This window comes from Eumetopias jubatus, unplaced genomic scaffold (genome assembly GCF_037043125.1).
Source record: "Eumetopias jubatus isolate StellerSeaLion01/CBP00866 unplaced genomic scaffold, mEumJub1_p1.0 scaffold_5, whole genome shotgun sequence".
NCBI lineage: Eukaryota > Metazoa > Chordata > Mammalia > Carnivora > Otariidae > Eumetopias > Eumetopias jubatus.
Genome location: NW_028274811.1, coordinates 119,300,675 through 119,327,770, shown reverse-complemented (window position 1 = coordinate 119,327,770; position 27,096 = coordinate 119,300,675). Strand labels below are relative to the sequence as shown.

At 39.2% G+C, this 27,096-nt stretch overlaps 1 protein-coding gene across 1 annotated transcript in view; it reads right to left on the bottom strand.

Moving 5' to 3' along the window:
• FGF10 (fibroblast growth factor 10) overlaps positions 1 to 21,943 on the bottom strand; it is a 78,382-nt gene extending 56,439 nt beyond the window's left edge. The window contains exon 1 of the mRNA XM_028097923.1: positions 21,589 to 21,943. Coding sequence (XP_027953724.1) covers positions 21,589 to 21,943 — 355 coding nt within the window. The remainder of the gene's footprint in view (positions 1 to 21,588) is intronic.
• Positions 21,944 to 27,096: the final 5,153 nt, after the last annotated feature.

Genomic DNA, 27,096 nt, shown 5'->3' with positions numbered 1-27,096 from the left:
TTCTTGTATGTATTTTCAATGTGAAAAAAAAAAGCATTTAATATTTTGTACATATGTGACATCTGAAATAACTCAGACATGGCAACATTAAGGAAATCATTGCTTCTTAGTTTCATGTTTAATTGTCGGAGCCAGGAAAGAAGGAGGTGAAGAAAGAAGGCAGGACTTGCATGCGCTGACACTCTGAGGGACCGGGCTGGAGCAGGCATGGCTTTCATTAGATTTAAGTGAATTAGTCTGTTTCCTTTAAACAGGAGAGATTAACAAGCCACCAAGGGCCTGCTGTGGGATTCTGACACTTTTAGTGGCTTGTGACATATGATTTGTGAATATCAATTCGCCTTCAAAAGCAGAAAGCACATCTACCATTTGCATGAGGTATGCCAAAAGCTGAGTCTAGGTTAGTTTGGTTGAAATTCATTAGGAAAGACGTTTGCTAAGATAGGGGAATAAATCTTTTATTTGATTCAATATTTGGATCTTTTTAAGTTCTCCTTTGGATTTTAAAATGGCTACATGTAGATGGAGGGGTTTAATAGGAATGACTTTCTTTAGTAAAGAGAATACCTCAAGTCTTGAACTTGGAAACTATGGGGACATTAAATAAAAAGGGAAAAGTAAGCTCTTAAAATTTTGCTTTCTTAGTGAAAGAATATATCTTTGGGCATTTTGGCTTCAAGATAAATATTTCCCAAACTGCATGAAAACAAAATATTTTCTCCTCATCGGCGATTATGTCAAAAGTATCATCTCTGATAGTAAGTAAATGACATACAGAATTTAGGGCTGAAAGAACTGATAGAAAAATAAATTCATACTACAAAACTTTATTTTTAAAAACATTTCCAGTTTATGATTATTTAAAAAGTATACTACTGGAAAAGTACATATATATAAGTTTTTTGCCCCATTTCTATGTCAAGACAAAAGTGATCAGGAGCCAGCCTTTTGAAGCTGCAGGTGCGAATCGGTAGATAGCAAGAAGAGATCTTCTGGGTCGTTAGTATCGTTAGTAGGCAAAGTCGAGTCGAGAAAGCATAGAATGCTGCATAAAGCTCCCCTAGCTATAAAGCTTAATTTCCTAGTGTCCCATACTGGCAGTTTGCCTCTGCTTGACTACCGGATTTCCAATCAGACCAGTCGTATGTTGTATCCTATGGAACGGTGCAGTAGCATACTGATTAGGTGCATGTGCACTGGGACCACTCTACCTGGGTTCAAGTCCTAGCTCCACCTCTTATCAACTGTTAAGACTGCAGTGAAATTACTCAGTCTCCCAGCACCTTTAGATTTCTCCATCTGCAAGTTCAGATGACACTACTAGTATCCACACCCTAGGGTTGTTTGAAGATGAAATGAGTACCCATGTGAAGTATTTAGGAATAACTAAGCATTCTATGCCATTAAGCTGTTATTCTTTTATCCCATTCTAAGAACAGAACTGAAACAGTGTCTACAACTCTGGAGCTAGGTATCAATAGTTAAGACTGTCCCCCTCAGTTTACATCAGTCATTCAATGTTGCCTAATCAAATCGTTGTTATATTGTTTTTTCAATAAAACTGTACCTGTGTGTTCAGTGGATTTTGTTGATAATCCAAAATGATAAAACAATCAGTGGGACATGAAGAACCCCTATGTTGATTAAAACTGAATGGCCCCCAAACATTTTCAGTGATCAACATAGGAAAAGAAGGATTTTCCGTGCAATTAATCTAAGAGATTGTAGGGGTATCACTGAATGTTTATTCTGTTTAAGGTAAAATAAGAATGAATTTAAGAATACAACTTTTTCTAAGTTATTTTTCTTTTTCTAGTATCTTTCTAGTTTTACTGTATGACAAAGTGTTACTATTACTAATTGAAAACTTTAATTCAATTAAAGTGTCGGTCACCGAATAAGGCCATGGGATGGTGGGAAGGTCCAGAACAGGATGCTTTTATTCTATAATCCTTGTCATCAAAAGGGAAAATAGTATGACAATTTATGAATGACATTTTTCTGGTGAATAAAATCAGCAGGGTTCAATTTGAGATTTTTTTTAAATTTTTTATTGTTATGTTAATCACCATATATTACATCATTAGTTTTTGATGTAGTGTTCCATGATTCATTGTTTGTTCATAACACCCAGTGCTCCATGCAGAATGTGCCCTCCTCAATACCCATCACCAGGCTAACCCATCCCCCCACCCCCCTCCCCTCTAGAACCCTCAGTTTGTTTTTCAGAGTCCATCGTCTCTCATGGTTCGTCTCCCCCTCCGATTTCCCCCCCTTCATTCTTCCTCTCCTGCTATCTTCTTCTTTTTCTTTTTTCTTAAAATATGTTGCGTTATTTGTTTCAGAAGTACAGATCTGTGATTCAATAGTCTTGCACAATTCACAGCGCTCACCGTAGCACATACCCTCCCCAGTGTCTATCACCCAGCCACCCCATCCCTCCCACCCCCCACCACTCCAGCAACCCTCAGTTTGTTCCTGAGATTAAGAATTCCTCATATCAGTGAGATTTTTTTAAAAGTCAAAAAAATTTGATGCCTTCTTTGGAGCACAAGACATTAGGGCAAAAACACCTTTGGCCAAGTACCTCATAGAGCACAGCAGGATATAAAAATAATTTAAAACCCCATGAAGTCTTTTTGGATTGTGAAAAACCCAACCACGCTACTTGAGGTTGGTCGGTACAGTAATCATCTCAGATTAATAAATTATGGCCAGGGTCAGCGATTATGTATAGCTCAACTCAGATGAACATATTCTGGCTGATCTTATTAAATGACTTTGAAGCTTTCAGTACAAAGAAAAAAATATATAAGAAGAAATAAACTCGGGAAAAAAGATGCATCAGAGAGGGTGCTAATTGTTGATGTTTTAATTAATGTTTCCAGATTCATATTCCCTGTGACTTTGCAGAAGACATTCTGTAAGTTATTTGGGCTGTAAATCTGGTCCAAGATATCTTTTGTAGGAATAAAGAAATGTCATTGAACCAGAAGGGAACTGATCATTTGCATACTCATGGAACACTCAAGGTGGACGTATCACACAGCCTTTTCTGTAGTGCCTGCCAGTCCAAATCACCTGAACAAAAGGCTCATAAACGGGAACTGATGCTCAAATGATTCCCACAACTGAAAGAAAGCAAGTGTCACAACAGAGAGGCATTCCTCTCAATAATGCCTAAGCCATTAAAGAGCTGCTGGAGTTTGGAAGATCATTTCTGGGAAACTCTAGAATCTCATCAGTATTCTTTCTTCATGATTCCAGCTTTAGAAGCTGTGCGGCAAACTCAAGTGATCACTTGGAGGTTTCTGTTCCTGAGAACACTCTTGGAATTAGGGGTGCTTATACAAAGATTCCTGTGGCTTCACAATAACAACAACAATAACAAAACAAGTGGGGAGGAGCCCTGAATGGCTAAAAGTCTGTTTACACAATTGTCATTTGGTGTAGCATCCCCAGCTCTTGCTCATAAATAGCAGTGGCAGGGTGCTCTGACACAGGGAGAAGCTTCACACAGGTGTCATGTCGTCTCTCCCCTCACCCCAGATTTAGCACATGCAATTTGTGCCTTTGCACAGTGAGCTGAAAACTGACCTCATCTCAGATTTATCAATAACTTCCACCAACCAAAGAGTATTTACACTTCAGCATATGTTTTAACTCACTTTTAGAATTACTTCCTCTTTATAGAATATACTGGCACTTTCCCCACTCCCAGATTATGTGCAAAAATGGAAAATATGCAAACACGCAGTATGTGTATGAAATCCATTCTGCCAGGTTTTTTTTAGATTATTCCAAGCTCAAGACACCTTTGGCTTTTTATCTCCTCACCTCCATACCTGACTTAGTATCATCCTTAATTTGGTTGTTTCTTAGAGGTTTGTTGGCATTAAGAATCACTTGAAGTGTCTATTGAAGTTCAGATTCCTGTGTGTGTACCTCTTACCAGTCTCCTCTACCCCCTTTCAGTCCTTCTGGAATAGGGCTCTTACTGTTCGCATTTTGAGCCAGCACCCTCGTTCATTCTGATCATGCGGTCCAGAGGCCCAACTCTGAGAAATACTTAACATTGCCTATTATTACTAGCTATTTCAAATCTGGCCTCTCTTGCTCTTTTTTCTCCAAATGTCCTTTCTCTGTACTTATTAGAAGGAATCTTATTTTTATTAAGAGAAATAGGTAGGGCCTGCCTCTCAAACCAGAGTGCACAACCGGCATTCTATTGCTAAGCATGTTTCAGAAGACTCCTGTAGACTTGTATGGACCTATGCCATTTGCTCGGTCTCAGAGACTACAAGTAAAAATCTTTGAATGCCACCAGGGATGGTAAGATTGATCGTCACCACTAACATGCTTATTGTGCTCAAGATCATTGTGGATCAGATCTTTTATCCAGTTCCCTTGCATGAGAGCCCTACACCTAATTGCACCCACCTTTCCCAATATCACCACCATTCCCTCTCTTCTCAAATTACTATAGCCCCAACACTCGGTTAACCATGAGTGTGAAGGAGAAAAAGTGGTGAGTTCCATCACACTCCAACTTAGGAGATGTCACCATCAGCCTCAGCTTAGAGAAAAGCCCCATTACCCTAAGATATGACAAAAAAACATGTATCTACGGTCTGCAACTTCATAGCCCCTATTGCTCTGAGAGAAACTAATTTTCTATAAGAGGAAATGCCAGTTTTAGAATCATGCTTTTTTCCAGGCTTTAAAAATTTAAGTGATATAAACAGTCATGACAATAAATTTTAGGAGAGTTGCACCATTATGGAAACATTTTTTTTTAAGATTTCATTTATTTATTTGAGAGAGAGAGAATGAGAGATAGAGAGCACAAGAGGGAAGAGGGTCAGAGGGAGAAGCAGACTCCCTGCTGAGCAGGGAGCCCGATATGGGACTCGATCCCGGGACTCCAGGATCATGACCTGAGCCGAAGGCAGTCGCTTAACCAACTAAGCCATCCAGGCGCCCTATGGAAACATTTTTGTGATGTGAAAAGCTTAAACTAGGATGTTTTGTGAATTTTATCCACAGCGACAGAGGATAGAGGATACAGGGTATAGTTTCAAAGAGAGCAAATGTGACTTCAATACACTGAGACATTGAAATACTTCGGAAAGTACCACTTGCTTACATTTTAATTATATTAATCATCCATTTATTAAATAGATCTGCTATCACCTTTAACTCTAAAAGGGCCTCTTTAATTTGGAAAAGTTCCCATGGGCTTAGCATGTACCTTCAGAGTGTGGCTCTTGGACCAATGAGGAGGAAGAGAACTGATACTCTTTAATCCACACTAAATTTATAACCTAGTGGAAAATCAGACCACAGTTCTGCATCAAACAATCAAAGCCCTTCCTCTGCCCTGGTAGTGCCCAGCAATCAAGGTACTATGTGCAAATAAACTATATTTCTTAAGCAACGTTTTACAGATATATGGTCATTTAAACTCATTTTCAGATTCAACTAAAATTTGAGGTTCTTTTATAAGCTTGATAGTTGGTTATTTTTACAGAAATTATTTTAATCTTCAGTGATCAGATGAAGAATCTAGACATCTATCTCAGTCACACAATTAAGAGGTAGAGAAAGTGTTTGCCCTTACATCTGAATTCATGCTTAGTACTTTCCATGATAAGATCCTCTTTTTGTCAAATTATCCTTAATTTGGGCCACATAAAATGGTCATAGGTGACTGTATTAGTTTCTTGGGGCTGCTATAACAAATTACCACAAAGTTGGTGGCTTAAAGCAATAGAAATTTATTTTCTAACAGTTCTGGGGACCAGAAGTCCAGTATCAGTTTCACTGGGCTGAAATAAAAATGTTGGCAGGGTCACATTCCTTCTGAAGGCTCTCTAGGGGAGAAACCATTCATTGCCTCTTCCAGGTTCTTGAGCCACATTGCTTGGCTCGTGGCCCTTCCTTCATCTTCAAAGCCAATAGTATAGCATCTTCAAATCTTCTCTCTGCTTCCATTGTCAAATCACCCTCTGCGCTCTGTATGTCCAGTCTCCCTCTGCCTATATTTTATAAAGACATTTGTGATGGTATTTAGGGCCTGCTTGGATAATTTAGGATAATGTCCTCACCTCAAAAATCATTGATTTAATCACAGCTGCACAAACACTATATATAATAACATCCAGAGGTTCCAGGGGTTAGGACCCAAAATCTTTGGATGACCATTGTTCAGCATACTATACCACCTGCTGGACCCACGAAAGTCACAGCCATCTCTTATGTAAACTATACTCACCCTATCCCAACATCCCCCAAAGTTTACACACAGCATAAACTCCAGTCCAAAATTTCATTTAAATATCATCAGTTAAGAAATCCCAGGTCTCATCATCTACATAATCTAAATCAGGTGTGGGTAAGACTCTGCGTATGCTCCATCCTGGGGCAAAACTCCTCTATATCTCTGAATCTGTAAAACTAGAAAATAAAGTATCTCTTCCCAAAATACAGTGGTGGGACAGGCATAGTATAGCAGTTATAGATGTTTCTGCTATAAAAAAATGGGAACGTGGAAGGAAGAAAAGTGCCACCATTCTCAACCAATTTCAAAATCTAGCAGGGCAAATTCCTGTAGATTTCAGCACCCTAGAATAGTCCTCCATAGCTTGTGGGTCTTGCCTCTGGACCTATGGTTAGGGTCTCTGCCTCTACCTCTGTGGTTCTGCCTTCTGTGCCTAAGGCTCTGCCCTCATGGTGATCCTTCCTTTTTTTTTTTTTTTTTTTTTTTTTTAAAGCTAGCATGTGTTTGTAACTGAATAGTTTTATCAGCCTGTTTCCTGCCTGTACGATTGTGGGAATCTGACAGCTTTCCTTCATTTTATCCAACTCTGTCTCTTTTAGTCCAAGCCAGCAGTGTTTCTGCTGATACAACATTCTCAAAACTTTGTGGGTCTCCTGTGTATGTCATAGGCATCCATGTCAGTAGTTGGAAAGTCCTCCTCCGGTCTTCCTTTTATAATCTCTGTTCCTAGCTTCCATTGAGATGGCTGAGGGAACCTATCAGTTATGTGCCTAATTTCTCCAACACTAGATTAAGGCTGTCCAGCCACACCCCAGGCCTTTTTTGTAGAGCACACTTCCTAGGTGTACCTCCTAATTTAGCAATCTTTTGCCACCTGGATAGGCTGAGGATTTCCCAAATCATCAAGTGCTGCTTCTGGTTTGCTTAACAGTTCTTTCTTCACTCTATCTCTTTCCTCTCACATTTTATTAAAAGCAGCAAGAAATCAGGCTGTACCTTCAACACATTTCTTGGAATTCCCCGCAGTTACATTTGCAAGTTCACCTCATACAAGTTCTGCTTCCCGCATGACTATAATACACAGTGCAGCTAAGCGTCTGCCACTATATGACAAGGTCTGTCTTTCCTCCAGTTTCCAATAACACGCCCCCTATTTCCTCCAGCTGTCATCAGAATCACTTTTCATATTCATATTTCTACCAATATTCTGTTTATGAAGAGATATGTATTCTCTAAGATAATGTAGACTTTCTCTACTGTGCTCTTTACATTCTTCTGAGCCCTTACCAGAGCGCTTTTAATGCCTGTATTTCTGCAGAAGTCTGTTTAAGACAATCTAGGCTTTCTCTGTTATGTGTCTCAGAATTCTTCCCGCCTATATCCATGATCCAATTGCAAAGTCACTTTCCACACTTTTCGGTATTTGTTATAGCAGCACACCACTCTGAGGTATCAAAATCTGTATTAGTTTTCTTTGACTGCTGTAACAAATTACTACAAAGTTGGTGTCTTAAGGCAATAGTAATTGATTCTTTCACAGCCTGGAGGCCAGAAGCCCAATATCCATTTGACTGCGCTCAGATGAAGGTATCAGAATGGCCAAGCTCTTTCCATGGGCTCTGCGGGAGTCTCTCTCTCCTCTTCCAGCTTCTACAGCAACATTCCTTGGGCTCACATTTCCTTCCAAAACCAAAGCATCGCATCTTTAAGTCTCTCTTTTTTTCTGTTTCCATCACTGAACTGCCTTCTGTGTGTGTCTAATCTCCCTTTCTCTGTCTTTTATAATAAGAACAAGTGACAGCATGTAAGGCCCATCTGGATAATGTAGGATCATCTCTTCATCTACAAACCCTTAACTCAATCACACCTGCAAATATTTTACCATAAAAAGTAGCATTCACAGGTTCTGGGGATTAGGACTTAATATCTTTGGGTGGCTATTATTCAGCATATCATAGTTGTTATCTCCTGATATCTGTATGCTTGCAGAATCTGGTCCTTAATCTAGGCAATGAGGGTACTGAATAAAAATATTTTAATAATAATTTAGTTCAATGCACTCATTCTGTAGATTAGGTGTCTGAGGTCAAGTTAAAGTAAATGGCATGCCTGAGACTGCACAGCAAATGTTTTGACACGACCAAGACTATGAACCATATGCTTTTACTCCCACTCTTTGCAGTACAGTCTTCTTCTCTAAATGAATTACCAAGAATTTCTCATTTCTTAATTCTTAAAATTATTCCAGTATCCAACTATAACTCTGAAACAAAAAGTATCTCACAGCCAGCATCAATTTTAAAAGAGAATAAAGTCACCATTTATATCCACTGATCATAGTCAATAGTAACTTTAGGAAAACTGGAGTAATGTGGGAAAGAATCCATTTCAAGGGTTACATAATATATCCATTCAGAAATTTGTATGAATTTAAGTACTTAACATTCAGTAAGGTAATGACGGGCCTAACATTTTCTGAGTTCTCAGAACTGTAGAACTTAGAACCTAATATAATCTTAAAAGATAATTTACTTCAACCACATTTTTTCAGGTAGGCAGTGTATTAATCATGCTTTCCAGACCAAGTGACTGAAACAAATCTAAGTGATTTGGATCGAGGATATGCAGTTAAAAACAACAATTTTTACTTAGTAAATATATAGGAAGGACCCATTACATGCCAGACTCTGTATGGAGGGCTCACATGTGAAGGTCAATGTGATATGTATGGTCCTTACCCTCAACAGGTTTTCTGTGTATGAGGAAACTAGATGGGTAAACTAATCAAGTGTGAGAGTGCATTAAAAAACTAGAGACAAAGTGCTTGGGGAGTGTTCCGGAAGGCCTCCTAGAGATGATATCTAACAGGATTTTGACAGGAAGGAGTGCTAGGGACAAGGAGAGAAATATAACTCCAGCTAGACCTCATTGTGTGAGTGAGGTCTGGACATGAGGGGACAAGGCATGTTCTGGAACTAACATCTACTCAGTATGACTATCATGGGGAGTATAGTAAGAAATGGGGTGGGGAATCAGTATGGAACAAGTCCTGAGGGCCTTACAGGACATGTTAAGGAATGTAGATCTTGTTCTAAGGACATTGTGAAGAAATTCAAGTATTTAATAGGGGACTGGCTTGTGTAGGTTTGTGACTTACACAGAGGCAAACTGGCTAAGGGTGATTTTGTAATGTGAGCCTTCGAGAGTGAATAGGGTGCCATTAATATGCCAGTGCGAGAGGCACATACCGAGACTGTCCCAGCACACCAAGGCAGAAGGTCACCCTTGCTGAGCCTAGCCTAGGTTTGAATCCTGACCCACTTATGCTAACTATCTCACTTGAGCCTGGCACCATAACTTTTAGACTCAGTTTTCTCCTCTAAATATAGTACGGGAGTAACAATGACTATTTTATCCGTTTTATAGAATTTTTCTGAGAATCAACTCATGAACACATAAAAATGCCTTATAAACTATAAAATGAAGTAAAGTAGTATGATAATCAATTCTCTGTCTAATCTTATATCAGGCCATGACTTAACGACCCTTTCAGAAAATGAGATAATTAAAAACAACACAGTAGTCATAGCATAAAAGGGTAATGAGAGCTAACATTTTGAGCTCTTAAAATGTGCCAAGCCCTGTATTGAGAATTTCACATTTATAGTCTCATCCTGCCAACAGTGATGAGGTGGGTGATGTTATTATCTTCATTTAATAGTTGCAAAGATCACAACCCAGTTATTTGTCCAAAGTCACAAAGCTACCGAGCTTTAGAACCCTGATTCTATAACCGGAAGTTGGTCTCCAAAGCTCATGGTCTTCATCTTGGGGGGCAGCTGCATATTTGCTGTCTGTGTCTTACTCCTTGTTTGTTTTAAAAATATTTAAGTATATTCTTTTGCAAGAAAAGGAGCTGTATCTACTTTGTTTCTTTTCCTAATCACCTAAACCAGGTGAGTCTGAGCTAATTTAGAACAAGAATGACAAGAAGAAATACACAATGGGAGCAAGTACTAGTGAGGGTTCAGTAGTTGTCTTTGGGAATCTGCTGAGAAATGACAAAACCCTTCCCAGCGCTATGTATATTTTAAAAACTTCTGCAGTAGGGACTATTTTAAATTTTTAGGTAATGATGAGTGCTAAAGAAGATGCCATTTGCGGTAGATCAGAAGAACTATTTCATGTCCCTAGTATAAAATCAGTTTTGGGTTTTGGTTTGTTTGGCTGATCAAGCTAGAATTTCAATGTTTAGGTTATGACTATTATACTATAATTTATATAGCCATGTAAAATATTTCTTTGCCTTCTCTGTTTTTCCTTTACTTCAAAAAGTAAAACAAATGAAGTCTAATTTTAAATGAAAACTCTGTTAATGCACTATTTTAGCAGAAAAGTGAAGTCCTCAAATACAAGGATATTTATATTACCCCCCAACACACATGACAACACTTTCTAGTGTATTTTACTTTGTGTTTCAAAAGGTAGCCCCAGCCTGTAAACTCTGCTCCACCCCCTTTGCCTACCTGTTATTGCCTGGAGACTTCATGTAAGGTTCTGTGCCCACATGCTTCTGTGCCCTCTTTTAGGACATTCTTGCTCATCTCTATTGGTGTATAGCTGGAGTCATCCTCAGTGTGATCATGCCCATGTCATTCATGCATCCCGTGCGTTGCTGTTCACTTCGTTTCTGCCCTGCTTTTTTGGTGGTTAGTATAAATGTCTTATATTATCTTCCAACCCCTTGTGAAGATTTCCTGTCTCTATCTCTAGATTGTAAACCCTTTGAGGCTATGGGCCAAAAAGGTCACAGTCATGGGATGAGAAACAAGAACCTTAACTACAGAATTTCCTGAGAGCTGAGCATCTGTGATAATCCTGGTTCAAAACCATATCATAACTTGAAGCATAGTTTGTCTTGAAATATTTCACCTAGAGTCACTTTTCTCTTTTTGCCTTTTCTGCAGTAATCTGCCTTCCTCCAGTCTGTACAGTTACCTGTTCGGTCCCTCTTTCTTTTCCTTTGTTTTTTTACAATATGTCCTTGAACACATTTTTTATCTTCTTTATTTTCAACTCTTCTCTCTCTCCTCAAATCATCTTCAGTTTTCCAATATCTGCTACTAGTCTATTAAACCAGACCTTTACTCTTTCCCCCCAAACTTTAGAGCATTACGGATGCTACAATTGCAAATCTTAAATAATTTCAGATGTTCTAATATTTTCTTTTTCTAAAAATGCCAGGTGTATTCCTCATTCCTGCCTCTTTCCAATATTTTTACTTCCCACTTCAGCAAATAATCTGCTAGTTGTTTTCCTGATCCTTTCCCTTAAAACAAAGGGAAGCATCATCCTTACATTTTCTTTATATAATACCCGTTTGCTGAGGCCTTATTAAGTACCAGGCACCATTAAGCTATTCATGCATTAAGTCTGACTTCTGCAAACGTCTCACCAAACCCCAGGTTCAGTGTGCTGATTCTGAACTTCTTGGAGGCATCACTCCCCATACTCTTCCCATCTCCCACCTCCCACCTTCAAATGCCTCTTTTTTAAAAAAATTTTTATTGTTATGTTAATCACCATACATTACATCATTAGTTTGTGATGTAGTGTTCCATGATTCATTGTTTGTGTATAACACCAGTGCTCCACGCAGAACGTGCCCTCTTTAATACCCATCACCAGGCTAACCCATCCCCCCACCCCCCTCCCCTCTAGAACCCTCAGTTTGTTTTTCAGGGTCCATCGTCTCTCATGGTTCGTCTCCCCCTCCGATTTCCCCTCCTTCATTCTTCCCCTCCTGCTAGCTTCTTCTTCTTTTTTTTTCTGAACATATATATGATCTGTACCTCTGAAACAAGTGCCTCTTAGCCGTGAGGTTTAGAATAGTTCCCAGTTGTTTCCTTTTAGAGGACACTGTTTTCTTTTAGAGGACACTACTTGTTTCTTCCATAGCATTTACCCCAGTTTTTCATCACATCTTTGTTTACTTGGTTTTTCTTTTCTTTCTTTCTTTCTTCCTTTTTTTTTTTTTTTTTGGTCACTGTCTTTAGAGTGAAGCTCTGTGAGAGCAAAACCAGCACCGTTTTTCAGTACTGTATGTACATGTCACACAGTATCTGACACAAAGCAGGCACTCAATTTCTGCTGAATGAATGAATAATCTCATTTAATCATTACCATATAGGAAAGAGGAAGGTATTGTTAATGTTGTTGTTTTACTGATAACAACTTGCCCGAGTCATACACTATTGTCCGGCAGTTCAAAGCCTCACTACACCCATTTCTGTGTCTTCAAAGCGCATTTTCAATCCAGGGCCATACTTGTAATCACTTTTAATCAAAGCCCACACTTTTAATCCCTCTTTCCTACTGCCTCTCTAGCAGGAATTCTGGACTTGGCCTTCCTTACTTTGATACCATGGCTGCGATTATTTCTGTAGGATTCCTTTTAGAGCACAGGTTCTCATTTCAGTTAATTTAACATGCAGTCAAATGCCAGGGCTTGGGTTATATTTCCCTCACACCTTTCTTGTCATGTCAGCCCTTTTGCAGCGCTACTCATTAGCCTGATGTCTTTCCTGGGAGTTCAAAACCCTTGTCTCCATCACTCTAGCAAAGCATGTCGTCCTCCTTCCACAGTCTGTGTCTAAATGCTCTCTGGCTTCTTCTGCTTTTCTTCTGGCTTCGAACATTCTAATTATATGTCCTTTACCATCTCTCTTGCTTCAGCTTGAGAGCACTTCTGTAGTTTTCTTTATCAGGTTTTTATTCCATAATTTGATCAACATGCTTAGCACTTTTTTTTTCATATTTGTGGAATCATACCCTTCTCCGGAGATGTTCCAAAAAATGCCCTAGATCTGGTTTACTACATTGGTAATTACTGTTATTAATAACATTGTAAATATAGCTCACTTTAGATGAGAAATAGTTTGTAAATTAATATCATGTGTCACCATTTTCCCCATGTTACAAAATATTCATTTTTCTTTTAATAATTCTATCAATAAATCAAAGCAATTTAGGCTTTGGAAATGTATCTACATAATTTGAAACAATTGTGTTTTTTTAATTTGAAATCAATTGTAAATTGACTTTTAATTATTATGGTAACAGAGCAATCTAACTTATTTAGTCAGATTCTGCATATAATAAAAATAAATTTAATTCAGCAATCAGTACAAAAAGACTTCCTTGAAAGAAATATGAACATACATGTATCTATTAATTCAAATTCTAACTCCTGTAGGCGGGTGTCTTAATATTTTTCCAACAAAGATATGTGCATTTCTATATTTGGTCAGTCTGGAATATATATATATATATATGCATGTGTATTTTCCATTTTTTCCCCTTTGATAGCCATTATTAATGAGAAAATCGGTTTTATTTTTAAAAGCTACATTTGACAGGGATGTACAGAGAAGCTTTGTAATTTAAGGGAAATCACAGAAGTTGGAAATAGTAAAGACCTTTATGGTTAGCATTCATCTTCTTTGAGATAAATGATGACTAAAATAGAAGAGGAATAGTTATTTGATTCCCTAAATCATCTTCACTAAAAGTAAGGAAATTGACAAAGTAGCTAGTAAGTGTTACATGTACTAAAACAAGTTAAAAGAAAGGTAAAATGAACCTGTGAAGAGAGTTATTGGAAACTGAATATTTAATCTGGGCAAAAATACAAGATGATGATTTAGTAACCAGACAGCATTTATTTGCAGAAGGTATTTATCTGTGGTTTGCCTATTTCACTAAAGAAAAAGCTATAAGAAAAACGACCTGAGTGCTGGGATAAGGGAGAATTCACTGGAAATTCAAAATGAGAAGAGACTCCTGATGGAGTATGTGGAATTTACATTGCTAAAGACTTTCATGCATAGAATATAAGCTATCTGTCTTGGATGTTGCGCATCCAAAAAGGTTGAGACTGCTGGCTCCAAATATGCAATGATAATGGATGACTTTCCCTGGCCTAAATGGTATGGAAAGGGTTTGGAAACCAGGGAAAATGTGGGGTGGGGTGGGGGGGGACAAGAAAAAGAGGAGGAAAATAATGAAGGACTGAAAAAGTATCATGGATTCACACTGCCTCAGAGGCAGGGCTATCACAGATGTCTAATAGTTCCGGTGTATAGATGCCTCAAGACAGAACTATTAGAATTTGGTGAGCCTTAAATTGTAGAGACTCTATGAATAGGTTAGGTTATCCTCAAACAGGGGCAATGCATCAAAAAAGGTTAAGGATGAACTAACACGTATGTTTTTCAGTAAAGCATGTTAACACCCAGTGCTTGAAAGAAAATAATGATTATAGGAAAATGCCTTTTAAAAAAGGTTCTCAACTTTGCAGTTAACCATTGCTACTTGGAATTAAGTTGCAGTTAACCCACACCATTCATAATTAAGTGATAGTTGTGGTGCAATTATAGGGTTATATTTAGTTGACAGTTACCTGAATTTGGGGATATACTGACTTAATCAATACTTTGCCTCTTCTATTCTGGTTAATTAAATGGTTCATTAATCGCTCAGTGTCATCATTCACTGTAGGAAGCATGCCAAACATTTGAAAATTCCTCGTTAATGATAACATACATACTGACAGATTAGCTATAGGTAAATGTGGACAGATTTAGGCTGAAGAATTATTAGGTGAACTATAAAATAAGGCAATGCTTTACTGCCAGCACTATGAATCTTTCAAATGGTAATTGGATGCACGTGTTAGCAGCAGTAAACAGTCACTGTCCAGTTGTCCACCTTACATGGGAATCTACTCTGAGTGTCTTCTTTGATTTATTGTTCCAATTAGAACACAGTGTTCAAAGAAAGAACACAACTGACCTGATTTAAAGGCAAGGGAGCCTTTAAGGCCATTATTTGGTGGATGACCTGGCTCCCTTTGAGATATCTTGAAACTTTCTATTTGTGTCAACTCTGTACTGAGTAAATATTTGGTTTTAAACTGATTCTATAAAGCATCGACATTTTGTATTCATTAATTCTTGATCAGAGTGTCACTGATGACTTCCCAAGATGCAGGTATATTTTCTCTCACTAACTTTAAAGGCCTATTTCTAGGTTGTCACTTGTCATCCTGACTGAATGGCACAAGTAAAGGTAAAAGGCACTTAAAAAAAAAAAAGAAAGAGTGCCAGTCATGAAAAGTAAGTATTTTTGATTGGCAAAACCAAGTAACAATACCACTAGTCAAATGGTAAATGTAAATGGTCTTAAATCATTGCAGTATACCATGAAAAATGAAGATTTTTCTGCATAAAGGACTTGAGACAAAATGAGGTTCATTATCTTCTAGATATCCTAGACTGTGATAAAGCTGTATTAAAATTACATAAACATAAATCTTATGTCCCATATTACTGGAAAATTAAAAGAGAACTTTAATTTCTGGGAGGGAAATGCTAATATTTTACTTACTTACATTAAGCAAGTATCAACTGTTAATGCTAACAAATGTTGGAACAGTAATACTAAAAACGTCATCTGAATTACTCCTCATTACAAAGTTCACAGAATTAATGTTAAGATAGATTAAAATCACTTTGAACTAATACACATGTATTACTCTTCCTTCTGAAGCATAATAAAGAAATCTCATTTGTACTACAATTTTGGATAAGCATCCAGACATTTAAGGCTTAGGAAAGATGTAGATATTCACAGGCAGCTCATAAATGTGAGGAACATTAGCTCCATTTCAAATGAGCTGTCAACTTTTTTCCAACATTTTGGCTTGTAGAAAGTCAGACATTTGGATAATAAATGGAGTTTGCCTCTGCACATTAAGGTAACTGTGCAGGAATTTAAAGTGCTCATTCATATTCTACTATAAGTTCATTAAACACTAAAAAAAATGAACTGGAATAAGCCTTTTTGCTCTAAACCAGACAGTAAAAATATAGAAGAAAATATGCATGTAATGGAGTTTCCTTCATTCTATAAGACACAGTTTCTCTTTTAAATTCTGTGCTTAAACATCATTTTGAAAACACCTGTTTTTAAAGAGTGATCCGTACCTTTGCCTAATAGATTCCTAAAATACCCAAGACCTACCTAAAGGTTGGCATTTCTGAATTCTCATATTCTAATGTTGGCATGTGATTTCTGCCAACTGTTTTCTTGGGTTTCTTCTAGTAGATTATAAATCAGGTTTATGAAAAGGAAACTCTGTGCATTTTTTAATGGATTTATGATAACGCCATCAAAGTGGAGGGTCCATATGGTAGGAATGCGGTAAAGGTAACAGGACAGTGTCATGTAAACATTAAATACAGTGCCTTCTGCCTTCATAAATCTTCAGTGTGCATGATTAAGTGCTGCCAGTTATAAATTATGCAACTAAACTCTAGAAATGACTACAACTTAAATTAAGACACCAGAGGAAACCGTAAGTTGTATATAGGTTTTCTTTCCAAAAATCCATTGTATATTTATTAGGAGACAATATTCAAGGCCCTATTTTCCTCAATAATTACTTTCTCACATTATTTAACTTCCTACAGTAAGTCCTAGTCCTGATTTAAAAGTAATAATGCAAACCTTTAATCCTAGACAATAATTTGTCATTTATATGTGGTGAAGTAACTTTCTGATTTGCAGACTCATTTTAAAACTTTCTTTATATATATATATATATATATGTATATATATATATATATATATATATATGGCTTGTATATATATGTACACACACAGACATATATGTAGCTTGAAGTCTCTATGATTTTGTCCTTTTTAGAGTCATATATCAGAAGTTTCTGCAAAAGCCTAATTTCACACTGTTATTTACAATCAAATTATTTTATTACATGTGGGAACAATTAAACATTTTGCCTTCAGCAGTAAACAATTACTATATACAATGACATTCATGGATTTTTCTTAAATGGTCATGTATTTCTAATGCCCTGTTAAAGAGGTGAGATCCATGTACATGCATCCTGTGTTTCCATAAGCAAATATATTCCCAAAGAAAATATCAAAAGAGATATTTCACTTAGAGAATGCACTGACCTCGTCTGATACCATGTAACCACCTGCAGTGAGGATACCTTGAACATGTTTCATTTCTGTTCCTCTCTCAATTTACTACTGTTCCAGTTTGAACCTGAAGAACTGTTGGTGTTCATTAGCAAGAAGTGATTAAGATTTTGGATAATTTGTTTTTTAGAGTTTTGAGGTGTCTAATTCGAATATATTGGCATCAATGTTGCCAGTAGTGGAGGTAAAAGAAATAATGTAACCAAATAGATTTGGTCTTGACCTGACTCTGCCAATTTCCAGTTGAATGACCTTGGGTAATTTCCTTTTTTCAGTTTACTTTGAAAAAAATGTGGATAGTTATATCTAAATTATAGGGCCATTATGTGTTAAATGATCTACATATTGAAGAAATAGGTACATGCCATGCAGTACATACTTATTTCTATATTGTTTCCTGAACTTCTTTCCCGCAAAGACTCATAAGCACTGTGGCTTTCCATTTTGAGAATAGCCATTCTTGGATCTCTCAAGTTTAGGGATACATTTTCTTTTTATTAACTCCCGTTTTCTACAAGTGACAACCATGAGAGAAGCCCACAGTCCACCCACATCCAGAAATAAGCCTACCAGTCCCAGTTGCAAGGGTACCTAACAGATGCATCCAGCCTTTCTAGGGGGCCAGAACTGGAGCTGAATAGTAATGTTTCAAGGGCAAAGCTCTAGATATAAATAATGATAAAACAAACTTAAATGAGCCTAAGCATATCTAATGACAGATACACTACAGCTATTCTAAATTATTCAAGCTTTCTCAGACTTCTAGCAGAAGAACCATAATTCATCTCTGCTCCCTTTATTCTATTTTCATATAATGGCATAGAAGCAAACCCAAAACTAACCCCTTCCACTAAAAAAAAAAAAAAAAAAGTTATAATCACCCAAATTGAGAAGAGTTTCTTTAGCACATACAACATTTTTAGAACCATCCAATTTCTGGGAACCAGCTTTGGAGGTAGAAGTTAAAAATGATTTTGCAATGCTTATGGGTGATTTCCTTACTTCCCTTTTGTTAGTATTTTGCTGGCAAAAAGCCAATAAAACAGTTGTTTAATTACCCAGGACATCCCAAACATGTAACCTCTTAGATAATCTGTTACTGTATTTTAGCAGCAATAATACCAGGGTCAAAAGTAACAAAAAAAATTAAGCTTCAAATAAGTAGACCTCAAAAGAACAGCTTTGTATATTGAGAATAATTAATAACTTGTTTAGGAAAATGTTACTGAAAAGTGGTTTTTGGACAAGGAACTGACACTCTTCAGAAACCCTAATATTTAACAGGCTACCATTTGGTGGGCGGGCTGGCTGGTTACCCTGTAGGCATGGCAAAAGTTTGCTCACATGTAATTATGCAACATTTAGACAATATCTTAATGATACCATGTAGTTCAGCTGAATCAGTCCAGCTGGAAATTGTAGCAGTGTTCTGATTAGCCAGCCACATGTGAAATTAAGGCTTTTTCAACCTCTACTTTTCACTTGCTATGTCTTGATACAGATGTTCTTGGAAAGCCTAAATTATTTATGGTTTGACATTATTTAACAGAGTAAGCCCCACCCCCTTTCATTTTCAACCATTGATTATGATTGCATTACTATATAAGATATGATATTTTAACAAGGGCTACTGTTACACTTTATCATATGGAAGAGATAATATTGTATTTTGGACAGTTAGAATGGAAATTTTCCACACTAGTTTTTATGCAATAAAAATTGTACACTCTTGTTTTGCAGGTAATTCTTACTGTAAAAATATAATTCAATTTATATCCCTGGCAATCATTTTATTAAATAAGCACACATGATTATTATTTTAGAAAATATTAATTTCGGTTGCATAAATAAACTAGTATAGATTGGTCCTTATGTCATAAAGACACTTAAAATATACCAATAGCAAAAGGGGAGTAAGTCAGAGGGGGAGACGAACCATGAGAGACGATGGACTCTGAAAAACAAACTGAGGGTTCTAGAGGGGAGGAGGGTAGGGGGATGGGTTAGCCCGGTGATGGGTATTAAAGAGGGCACATTCTGCGTGGAGCACTGGGTGTTATGCACAAACAATGAATCATGGAACACTACATCAAAAACTAATGATGTAATGTATGGTGATTAACATAACAATAAAAAATTATTAAAAAATGTCAAAAAACTAATGATGTAATATATGGTGATTAACATAACAATAAAAAATTTTAAAAAATATACCAATAGCAAAATCAAGTTAGTGTCTAAAAAAAACAAAACAGAATTTTGCCCAAGGTTAACACTTCGAAAATATATTTATCTCCATGAACTAAAAATACAAAGAAGAGTTTCAGTCAATGGGCATTTTTTTTTAACTCCCAGCTCACTCTTCAGCAAGTGTTTAGCTTACTTCTTCCCCATAATTCTACCTGGATGACAGCACAACTATTTTGTTTTAGAAGTGAATAAAGGTATTAAATTTTAATCAACAACTCTACCATCTAAATGCAGTATCTAATGAATTCAGGTAACAAACGACTTTCAAACAAAAAAATCATAAATGACATTATTTCAGCCGCTTTCTATGAATCAGAATGGAAAAAAAAAGGTAATGGACTATTTAACATCTCTATATTAAAGTCTAGATGGAATACTTTAAAATACTTTCACAAGTATTTTTATTACTTATAAACATATCGCTAATTTTAGTAAATGGAAGCAGCAGCTGAAGAGGAACAGAAGTTAATGTTGAATATATGTGGATCCCCAAATAAGAAATCTAAGTCTTGATTCCTGTAAATTTTTATTTAAAAAGAAAATGCTAAATTCTGATTAACTGTCTTTCCCCTTAGTACCAGATAGTTTTCTGGGCCAACGTATCTTGGAATGTCTGACACACATATTTAAGTTAGTTGGCAAGAAATTTCCAAACAACTGACACATAAAGGTCCCTTTAAAAGGTAAATTGGAAGGACCATTGAGATAATGCTAAATGGTCATTAAAGATGTTTAAACGTCATTGTCTACTGTCTTCAGTGTGCCATTACATAGCCTTGGGATCCTTTCAAATAGCAATCAATAGAGGGTGAATAAGTCTCACCACTTGAAAGTAACTAGGAAAGGAAGCCAACAGAGTAATCTGGCTTTGCTGGACTGATTCAAGAAGAGACACAATATCCACCCTTCCTCTTCTAGTTCTCCCTCCCCCTACCCAGCCCACACCCCTGCAAGAAAGAAAGAAGAGAAAGAGCTAAAGAAGGAAAGAGAGAGAGAAAGGAAAATGGATGGGGCAGAGGGCATAATTTATCCTGAGCAGAAAACCTCATCCAATGGGACAAACTATAGCCATGGAAACAGACTTCATGACTTTTACTTTGAAAATAAAAGAATGACAATGAAATTTGTGTGAGGTCTGTGTGAATCCAGTCCCAGATGTTTACAGTGCTGTAGTAGTATGGCTCTGCAATATGAGAGGTTTCAGAAGAAACGAGTACAACAGGACACCACAAAGCAGCGCATATGCCATTGACAATGCAGACATGAGCATCATGTTACCAAGAGAGAAGGCAGGCAGAAGACAAATAGCAGCGGTGGTGCCTGAAAAGCTAACTTCATGGACTGCAATCACTCAAACCAACATGAGGGGCCAAAAAAAAAAAAAAAAAAAAAAAAAAAAATCAAAACCAGAAAAATGTTTGCACTCCCGTCTAGATAGGTAATAGGGTAAAGAGATGGGGGTGGGGAGCCAGCGGAATTGACTTTTCTTTCTTAAATAAAGCTCCCATAAAGCCCCTATAATTGACAGCGGATAATTATTTTCAGCTTGAGAAAACTGTCCCAAAACTCTTAATAAGATTGCCAGCGAAAAGAAACCAAATGTGTTTACTCGAGCCAGTTCCAGAAGGGAGGGAAAGGGGACCTTGAGATGAGGTGCGGAAGGGCTATGGAGACAGAGGGGGGCATCTAGGCGCAGCAACAACTCTCCAGCGCCCTGCGTGGTCCCGGGAATGACAAGCCGGAGAAGGAGAGACGGGGCAGATGGGGTGGCAAGGAATGGGGGGTGTGGAGGGAGCTGCGTCAAGGGGAGGGGGGGCGGCAGCACAATGTATGGGGGGAGTGATTTAGTGTGAAAGTATTCCACTTAATCATTTTACAGGGGTTGGGGACGTAAATATTTAGCTGGCCACATCTGGAACAGATTTTCCCCCCCTTGTGGGGTGGGGGGTGGATAATTGGAAGGAGGGGAGCGCGCATTTGTTACTTACTGTACGGGCAGTTCTCCTTCTTGGTACCGCTGACCTTCCCGTTCTTCTCAATCTTGAGAAAGTACTTGGTAAAAGAGAAGAGCTTTCTCCAGCGGACATCTCCTTGGAGGTGATTGTAGCTCCGCACGTGCCTCCCCGCACTAGCAGGAGAGGAGGAGGAGGAAGAGGACGCGGAGGACCAGGACGAGGAGGAGGAGGCAGAGGAGTTGGTGGCCTCTGGTGACACCATGCCCTGACCGAGGGCTGGGCAGGTGACAGGGATGGAAGACACCAAGAACAGCAACAGGAAGCAGCAGCCGCTGCCAGGCAGGTGGGGAAAGGCTGAGGCACAATGTGTCAGTATCCATTTCCACATTGTACTGAAACTCTCGGCACTGGAGATTGTCTCATCAGAAGGAACATACTGGAAGGGTAAGACCTGGTGCGAGGCAAGGAGACAGCTGGAGGTGGCGGCCGCTGGTTAGCTCCCTCGGGGCGCAGATCTGGCCAGAAGTGAATGCACCAACATCCATAACTCCTTGGAAGGGCCGGCTGCCTCTCCTGGCTCCTTTCTCGGGCCCGCCGCCGAGCGCCTCTCGAGTCTCCCGGTGAATGGTGGACGTGGGTGGCCGCAAGGGCAGGAGCTGGTGGTGGCGGTGGTGGTGGTGCTGGTGGCGGTGGCGGCGGCGGTGGTGGTGACCAGCGGTCTTCACTCCTCTAGGAGTTACTTTGTTCTCTTCTTCACCCCTTTCTTCACCATGGTAGATGCAAAAAAAGGTCTGAAAAACAGATGACAGCACGGTGAACAAAACCCACAGAGGTTGGGGTGGGAGGCTGGGGGCGATGTCTGCGCCTCTCTGGGCTTGGCACCTTCTGGTCCCTCTCCGCAGAGCCCCAGCCCGCTAGCCAGTTCTAAAAGCGCGTCCCTTTGCAGTTGTCAGAACTGGAGGCAAGCTGCCGGTCGCCGATGTTTCCTTCCCCGTCTTGCTTTCTCTTTTTGGTGGTGCCTGTTGATTTGAAGCCTCCAGAAAGTCACTTCTTGTTTGGGGGAGATGGCGGCTGGTGTTTTGTTTGGTCCTCTTTCCCTCCCCCCCCACCCCCTTCCTTTGGAAAGCCCGCTTGTAAACAGGTTGAAGCCTGGAGTCTAAATGTCAGTGATTCTAAGCCAGAGGTGGGCTCTGCCTCTGCTGGTCAGACCTCATTTGCAGGGGTGGAGAAGCGGGGGGAGGGGGTCAAACGGCGGTGGGACATCTGAAACCCTCGGCTGCTGGGAACGCCAGGGAGCGGGAGGGGGAGGGGGCCAAGGGGGGGGGAGAGTAGGGGAGCAAGGAGGGGAGAGCGCGATGCCTCCGCGCGGAGCCGGGGGCTGCCGGGTCCCTTCCTTGTGGCCCCGCGGCCGCAGGCAGCCTCCGCCCCGCGCCTCCAGCTCCGGCGAATTGCTGCAAAGTGGCGGTGGTGCGCTGGCCACCAGCGCGAGCTGGCTCCTCGGGCTTTCCCAAGTTTGCTGTCTCCAGCCTGAACCAGTCCCCTCTGGGGAGCCCCCTTCTCACTTGTTTTCCAGCGTAGGATTTTTTTTTTTTTTCTCCCTTCTTTTGGCAGTGAAGTTCTTCAGAGCCACCTGGAGCTTGGTGCTTGGCTGACTGTTTTTAACCCCCCTCTGGCTCCCAGAAGGAGGGGAGGGCTGGGGGAGAAAGCAGAAGATGCTGTGGATAAACCCTCTAAAGCAGCAGATTATAAACTGGTCGGAGTGAGCACAGAAAAGGGAGACATAATTAGCTTCTTTTCCTCCTCTTCTGCCAGCTTCCAAGGAGGTCTCTGCTTTAATGAATCACTGATTTCTCGCTTCCGTTGCCGAAGTAAAAAGTTCACACTTTGGCCCTCTCTGCCTTTTAAGCTCAGGGAGATTTATCGTTACCCTTAAAAGTCGCCTCTCTCTTGGCGCAAATGAAATGGGGGACCGAAAAGACCAATTTCTAATTGCTAGCATGAGTCCTTTACTGAATCACGCGTGCACTTCAAAGCGAACGCACTTTATTGAGATTGCGAAGATTTACCCATAGGATTTGGACGAATGTTCTGCTGTTTTCTATGCGATTTCCTTTGCACTTTGCCATAAAAGGGGCGTCTTCTTTTTTCTATCTTTACATTTAGTGTTAAGAGGGCTCGGTTTTACGATACAGCTGCACTACCAGTTCTCCCTCTTTCTCACACTCACCACGTCGCAACACCCTCATTGCTAGGGACGCTCACAACCCAGATATAGACAGAACCAACTCCCTGGCTAGGAAACCTTGCCAGGAATTAAGAGGCACGAGAGGCAAGTAACTGTGATAATCGGTTCCGATCCGAGTTAAGAGATAGTTCCTAGAGGATCACTACGAGAACTACTCTGTACTAGGGAAGGCTTGACTGGGAGGAGTAACGGAAGATGTAATGGTGTAAAATATTTACCTTCGGTAAGGCGGTTAGACATTCGTGTTATGTTGAAGCATATGAAATTGCCACTATTTTATATTTCTTGACCTTCCCAAGTGGCAATTTCATATGGTTCACCAAACTTAATAGTTAGACTGCTATTCTAAGATGGAGAATCACTTCAAGGTGAACTTGGGAGTTTGACCTCTGTAACTGTAACTCCAAGGGAGCTAATCAGAAGAACTGGTGTATATACAACAAGCCAGAATCCCTGTAATGTGCATTTGACCTCAGTCTTCATTGTGAACAGGAGAAAATACAGAGAAATAAAAAAATCTAGCTTTAGAGATGGGCATTAGGAATGATTGCCCAATTATGTTGTTTAGTGACCTGAAAAAAATGACTTTGCATGCATGCGCTTTTATTTTCCTACGCATTCAGAGCCTTTGAAATAGAACCATGTAATGCTAGAATCAGGATTTTAATTGCATTTGTTTATAACCAATTGCAATGCTTACTGAAAAGATTTTGACAATGTGGTGAATAGCACAGTAGGCTTTTTAATTTAATAGAATCAGTTTTGATTTCTGTAGCCATTAATTGGAAAGTTAAAGAACATACGTCATTCGTATGCTCAAAGTTTTGTTCTTTTCTTAAAGCATGGATGTTTAAAAATGAAATCACTGTGCTAATTTAATTTTCTAGTTCACAGTTTTATACCTGAGCTAACAAATGCCTGAGAGAAAGTATAATGTTTCTAAGGGACTTGAGTTTCAGCCCAATTGTTCAGTAGAATCCAAATGTTTGAATTGACAACTAATTAAAACTGCATGTTTTTTTAATGTTTGATGAAACCATACAGTAAAGATTCTGCTGTGAAAAGTTACAAAATATAGGAAGTTATAATTTTGAGGTTTCTCTACACTGGGCATCAACACTATTGATGCCAGCTTGAGATCCTTTTAATTTTTTTTAAAACTCACAATAGACACCCCCTCCTAAACTGAAGCTCGTCTCCCCTCTACCCCCCTCACCCCCACACCTACCGACTTTCTGCTCCAGCAGAGAAGGCGATTCAGATCTTTGTGAGAAGTTTTGTGTTCTTATTCTGTTTGAAATGGGAAAAACAAAACAAAACAAAACACTTAATCAAACTTCCATATTAAAATCTGGTTGCAGCAGGTGCAGTGTTTAAAACTAGAGTCCTTTTGCCGTTCTTCTGTACAGCGTGATGACAGGAAGGGCATTTACAAAACAGCCCGAAGGAAAAGCTGACATAGCTTTTTAGATTATATCTCATTCTTCTTTTTCTTTTCTGTACAGCCTTTCTTTTATAGCACAGTTGAATCCCTAAATACTCTGCTGCTTTGCATTGTTAGGTCACCTCTTAGGTTAGCCCGAGAAAGCCTGAGAAAAGTTCCACAGGAAAGATGCACTATTTAACGGAATTCAATCTCTCCCAATAGATTTGAATCACTAACATAAATGTATGAATGTAGATTATATCTCTGTAATGAGGCCTGAATCATTCTCAGTTACTTCAAAGGACTGAAATTCTACCTTCCTTTTTTAGCAGCAATAATCAGGTCTTAATGGGTTCCTTTATTAATTGTTTCTCTGCAACGATTGAAAAGGACAGGACAAGCTTCAGATTGGAGTGGTAACTGCTAATTCTAAAAGGCTGTTTTTCTTTCTTTCCAACCTCTGGAAGGCATGCTTTATTTCTGTGTCCTACACATATCGAGTAATATTAGGCTAGCTCTTTATTGGAGGAAATAGATGTGGCCTTTTGTTTAATGTGATGTCTTAAGAAGCTACTGAGGCTTTTAAAAGCAAGTCCGTGGCAGCAGCCTCTGAAGAATCCTAAACTGTGACTGTTTGACCTCAGAGAAGCCGTTTGCCTATGTACTTCCAGATCCTTCAGTAGCTCTTCTGTTTGAGCGGTTTACATTTTAAGTATGTATTTCCTGGATTCTTTATGTTGCTTGGCACTATCTGTGGTTCAATTACAAGATGTGTGTTCTATAATGTGTGATGTAATTGGCAGTGTCAGTAAGCTGCTTCAAATAATAATACATCAGGTCAAAAGTCAGCCAGGCTGTTCTACAAAGTAGACATGTGCAGGCCTCATTTTTGAAGTCTGCAGAGATAGTCCTCATGACAGTGTGTTCCAGCCCATGTTCCCTTTCAGATACGGGAGATGCCAGTTGTTCTTTTGTTTTTTTTGTTTTGTTTTGTTTTGTTTTTTGTGTTTTTTTTTTTTAAGATTTTATGTATTCAGTGGAGAGAGAGAGCATGCACACAACTGGGGGGAGGAGGAGCAGAGGGAGAGGGAGAAGGAGGGTCCCGGCTGAGCCAGGAGCCTGATGCAGGACTCCATCCCAGGACCCTGGGATCATGACCTGAGCCGAAGGCAGACGCTTCACCGACTGAACCACCCAGGCGCCCCCGGGGAAGATGTCAGTTTTAAGGCATTGTTGGGGCTTCTGGTCTTCCCAGGATGTGGCTAGAGATGATGCTTATGGTCAGTGACATTTGGGCCAAATCAAATAGTGATATCTTATTTTTTTAAGAGGGGGTTTCAGTTGAAAGGAAAAGGAATCTTAAACCGCAGAGAGCAATGCAGTACTTGAGAGCCGGGGGGACTTTAGCAATAGTTGAATCCAACTTGATCACTTTATAGCTGAACGAACTGATGCCCAAGTCACTCGGTGGTAGAAGAGAGTTTAGAACTCAGGTGCTGAGTCCTAATTTTAACAACCATAGGCTGCTGTCCTAATTTTGTTGGTTAACACCTGCCTTGTCTGTTTTCTCTTTTCCCCCTCTGGGCTCCTCTTCTCCTTATCACTGACCACTCATCACTCTAATGTCTGAGATGCCAGGGTGGAAATGATAAGGGGTTAGGAGGCTTTACTTATGCAAAACCAATGTATCTTTGCTGCAATAGATTAGCCAGAGAAAAGTAATAAAATAGCTTGGTGTTGAATTATTGGGTACCAGTTGATTTGCTGAATAAATATTGATGTATATATTTGGCAAAGGGGACTATGTTATCAAAACTTGTGAAATGAACACAATTAGAAAGCGATGCATGCCACATGTTTTTCAGAATAA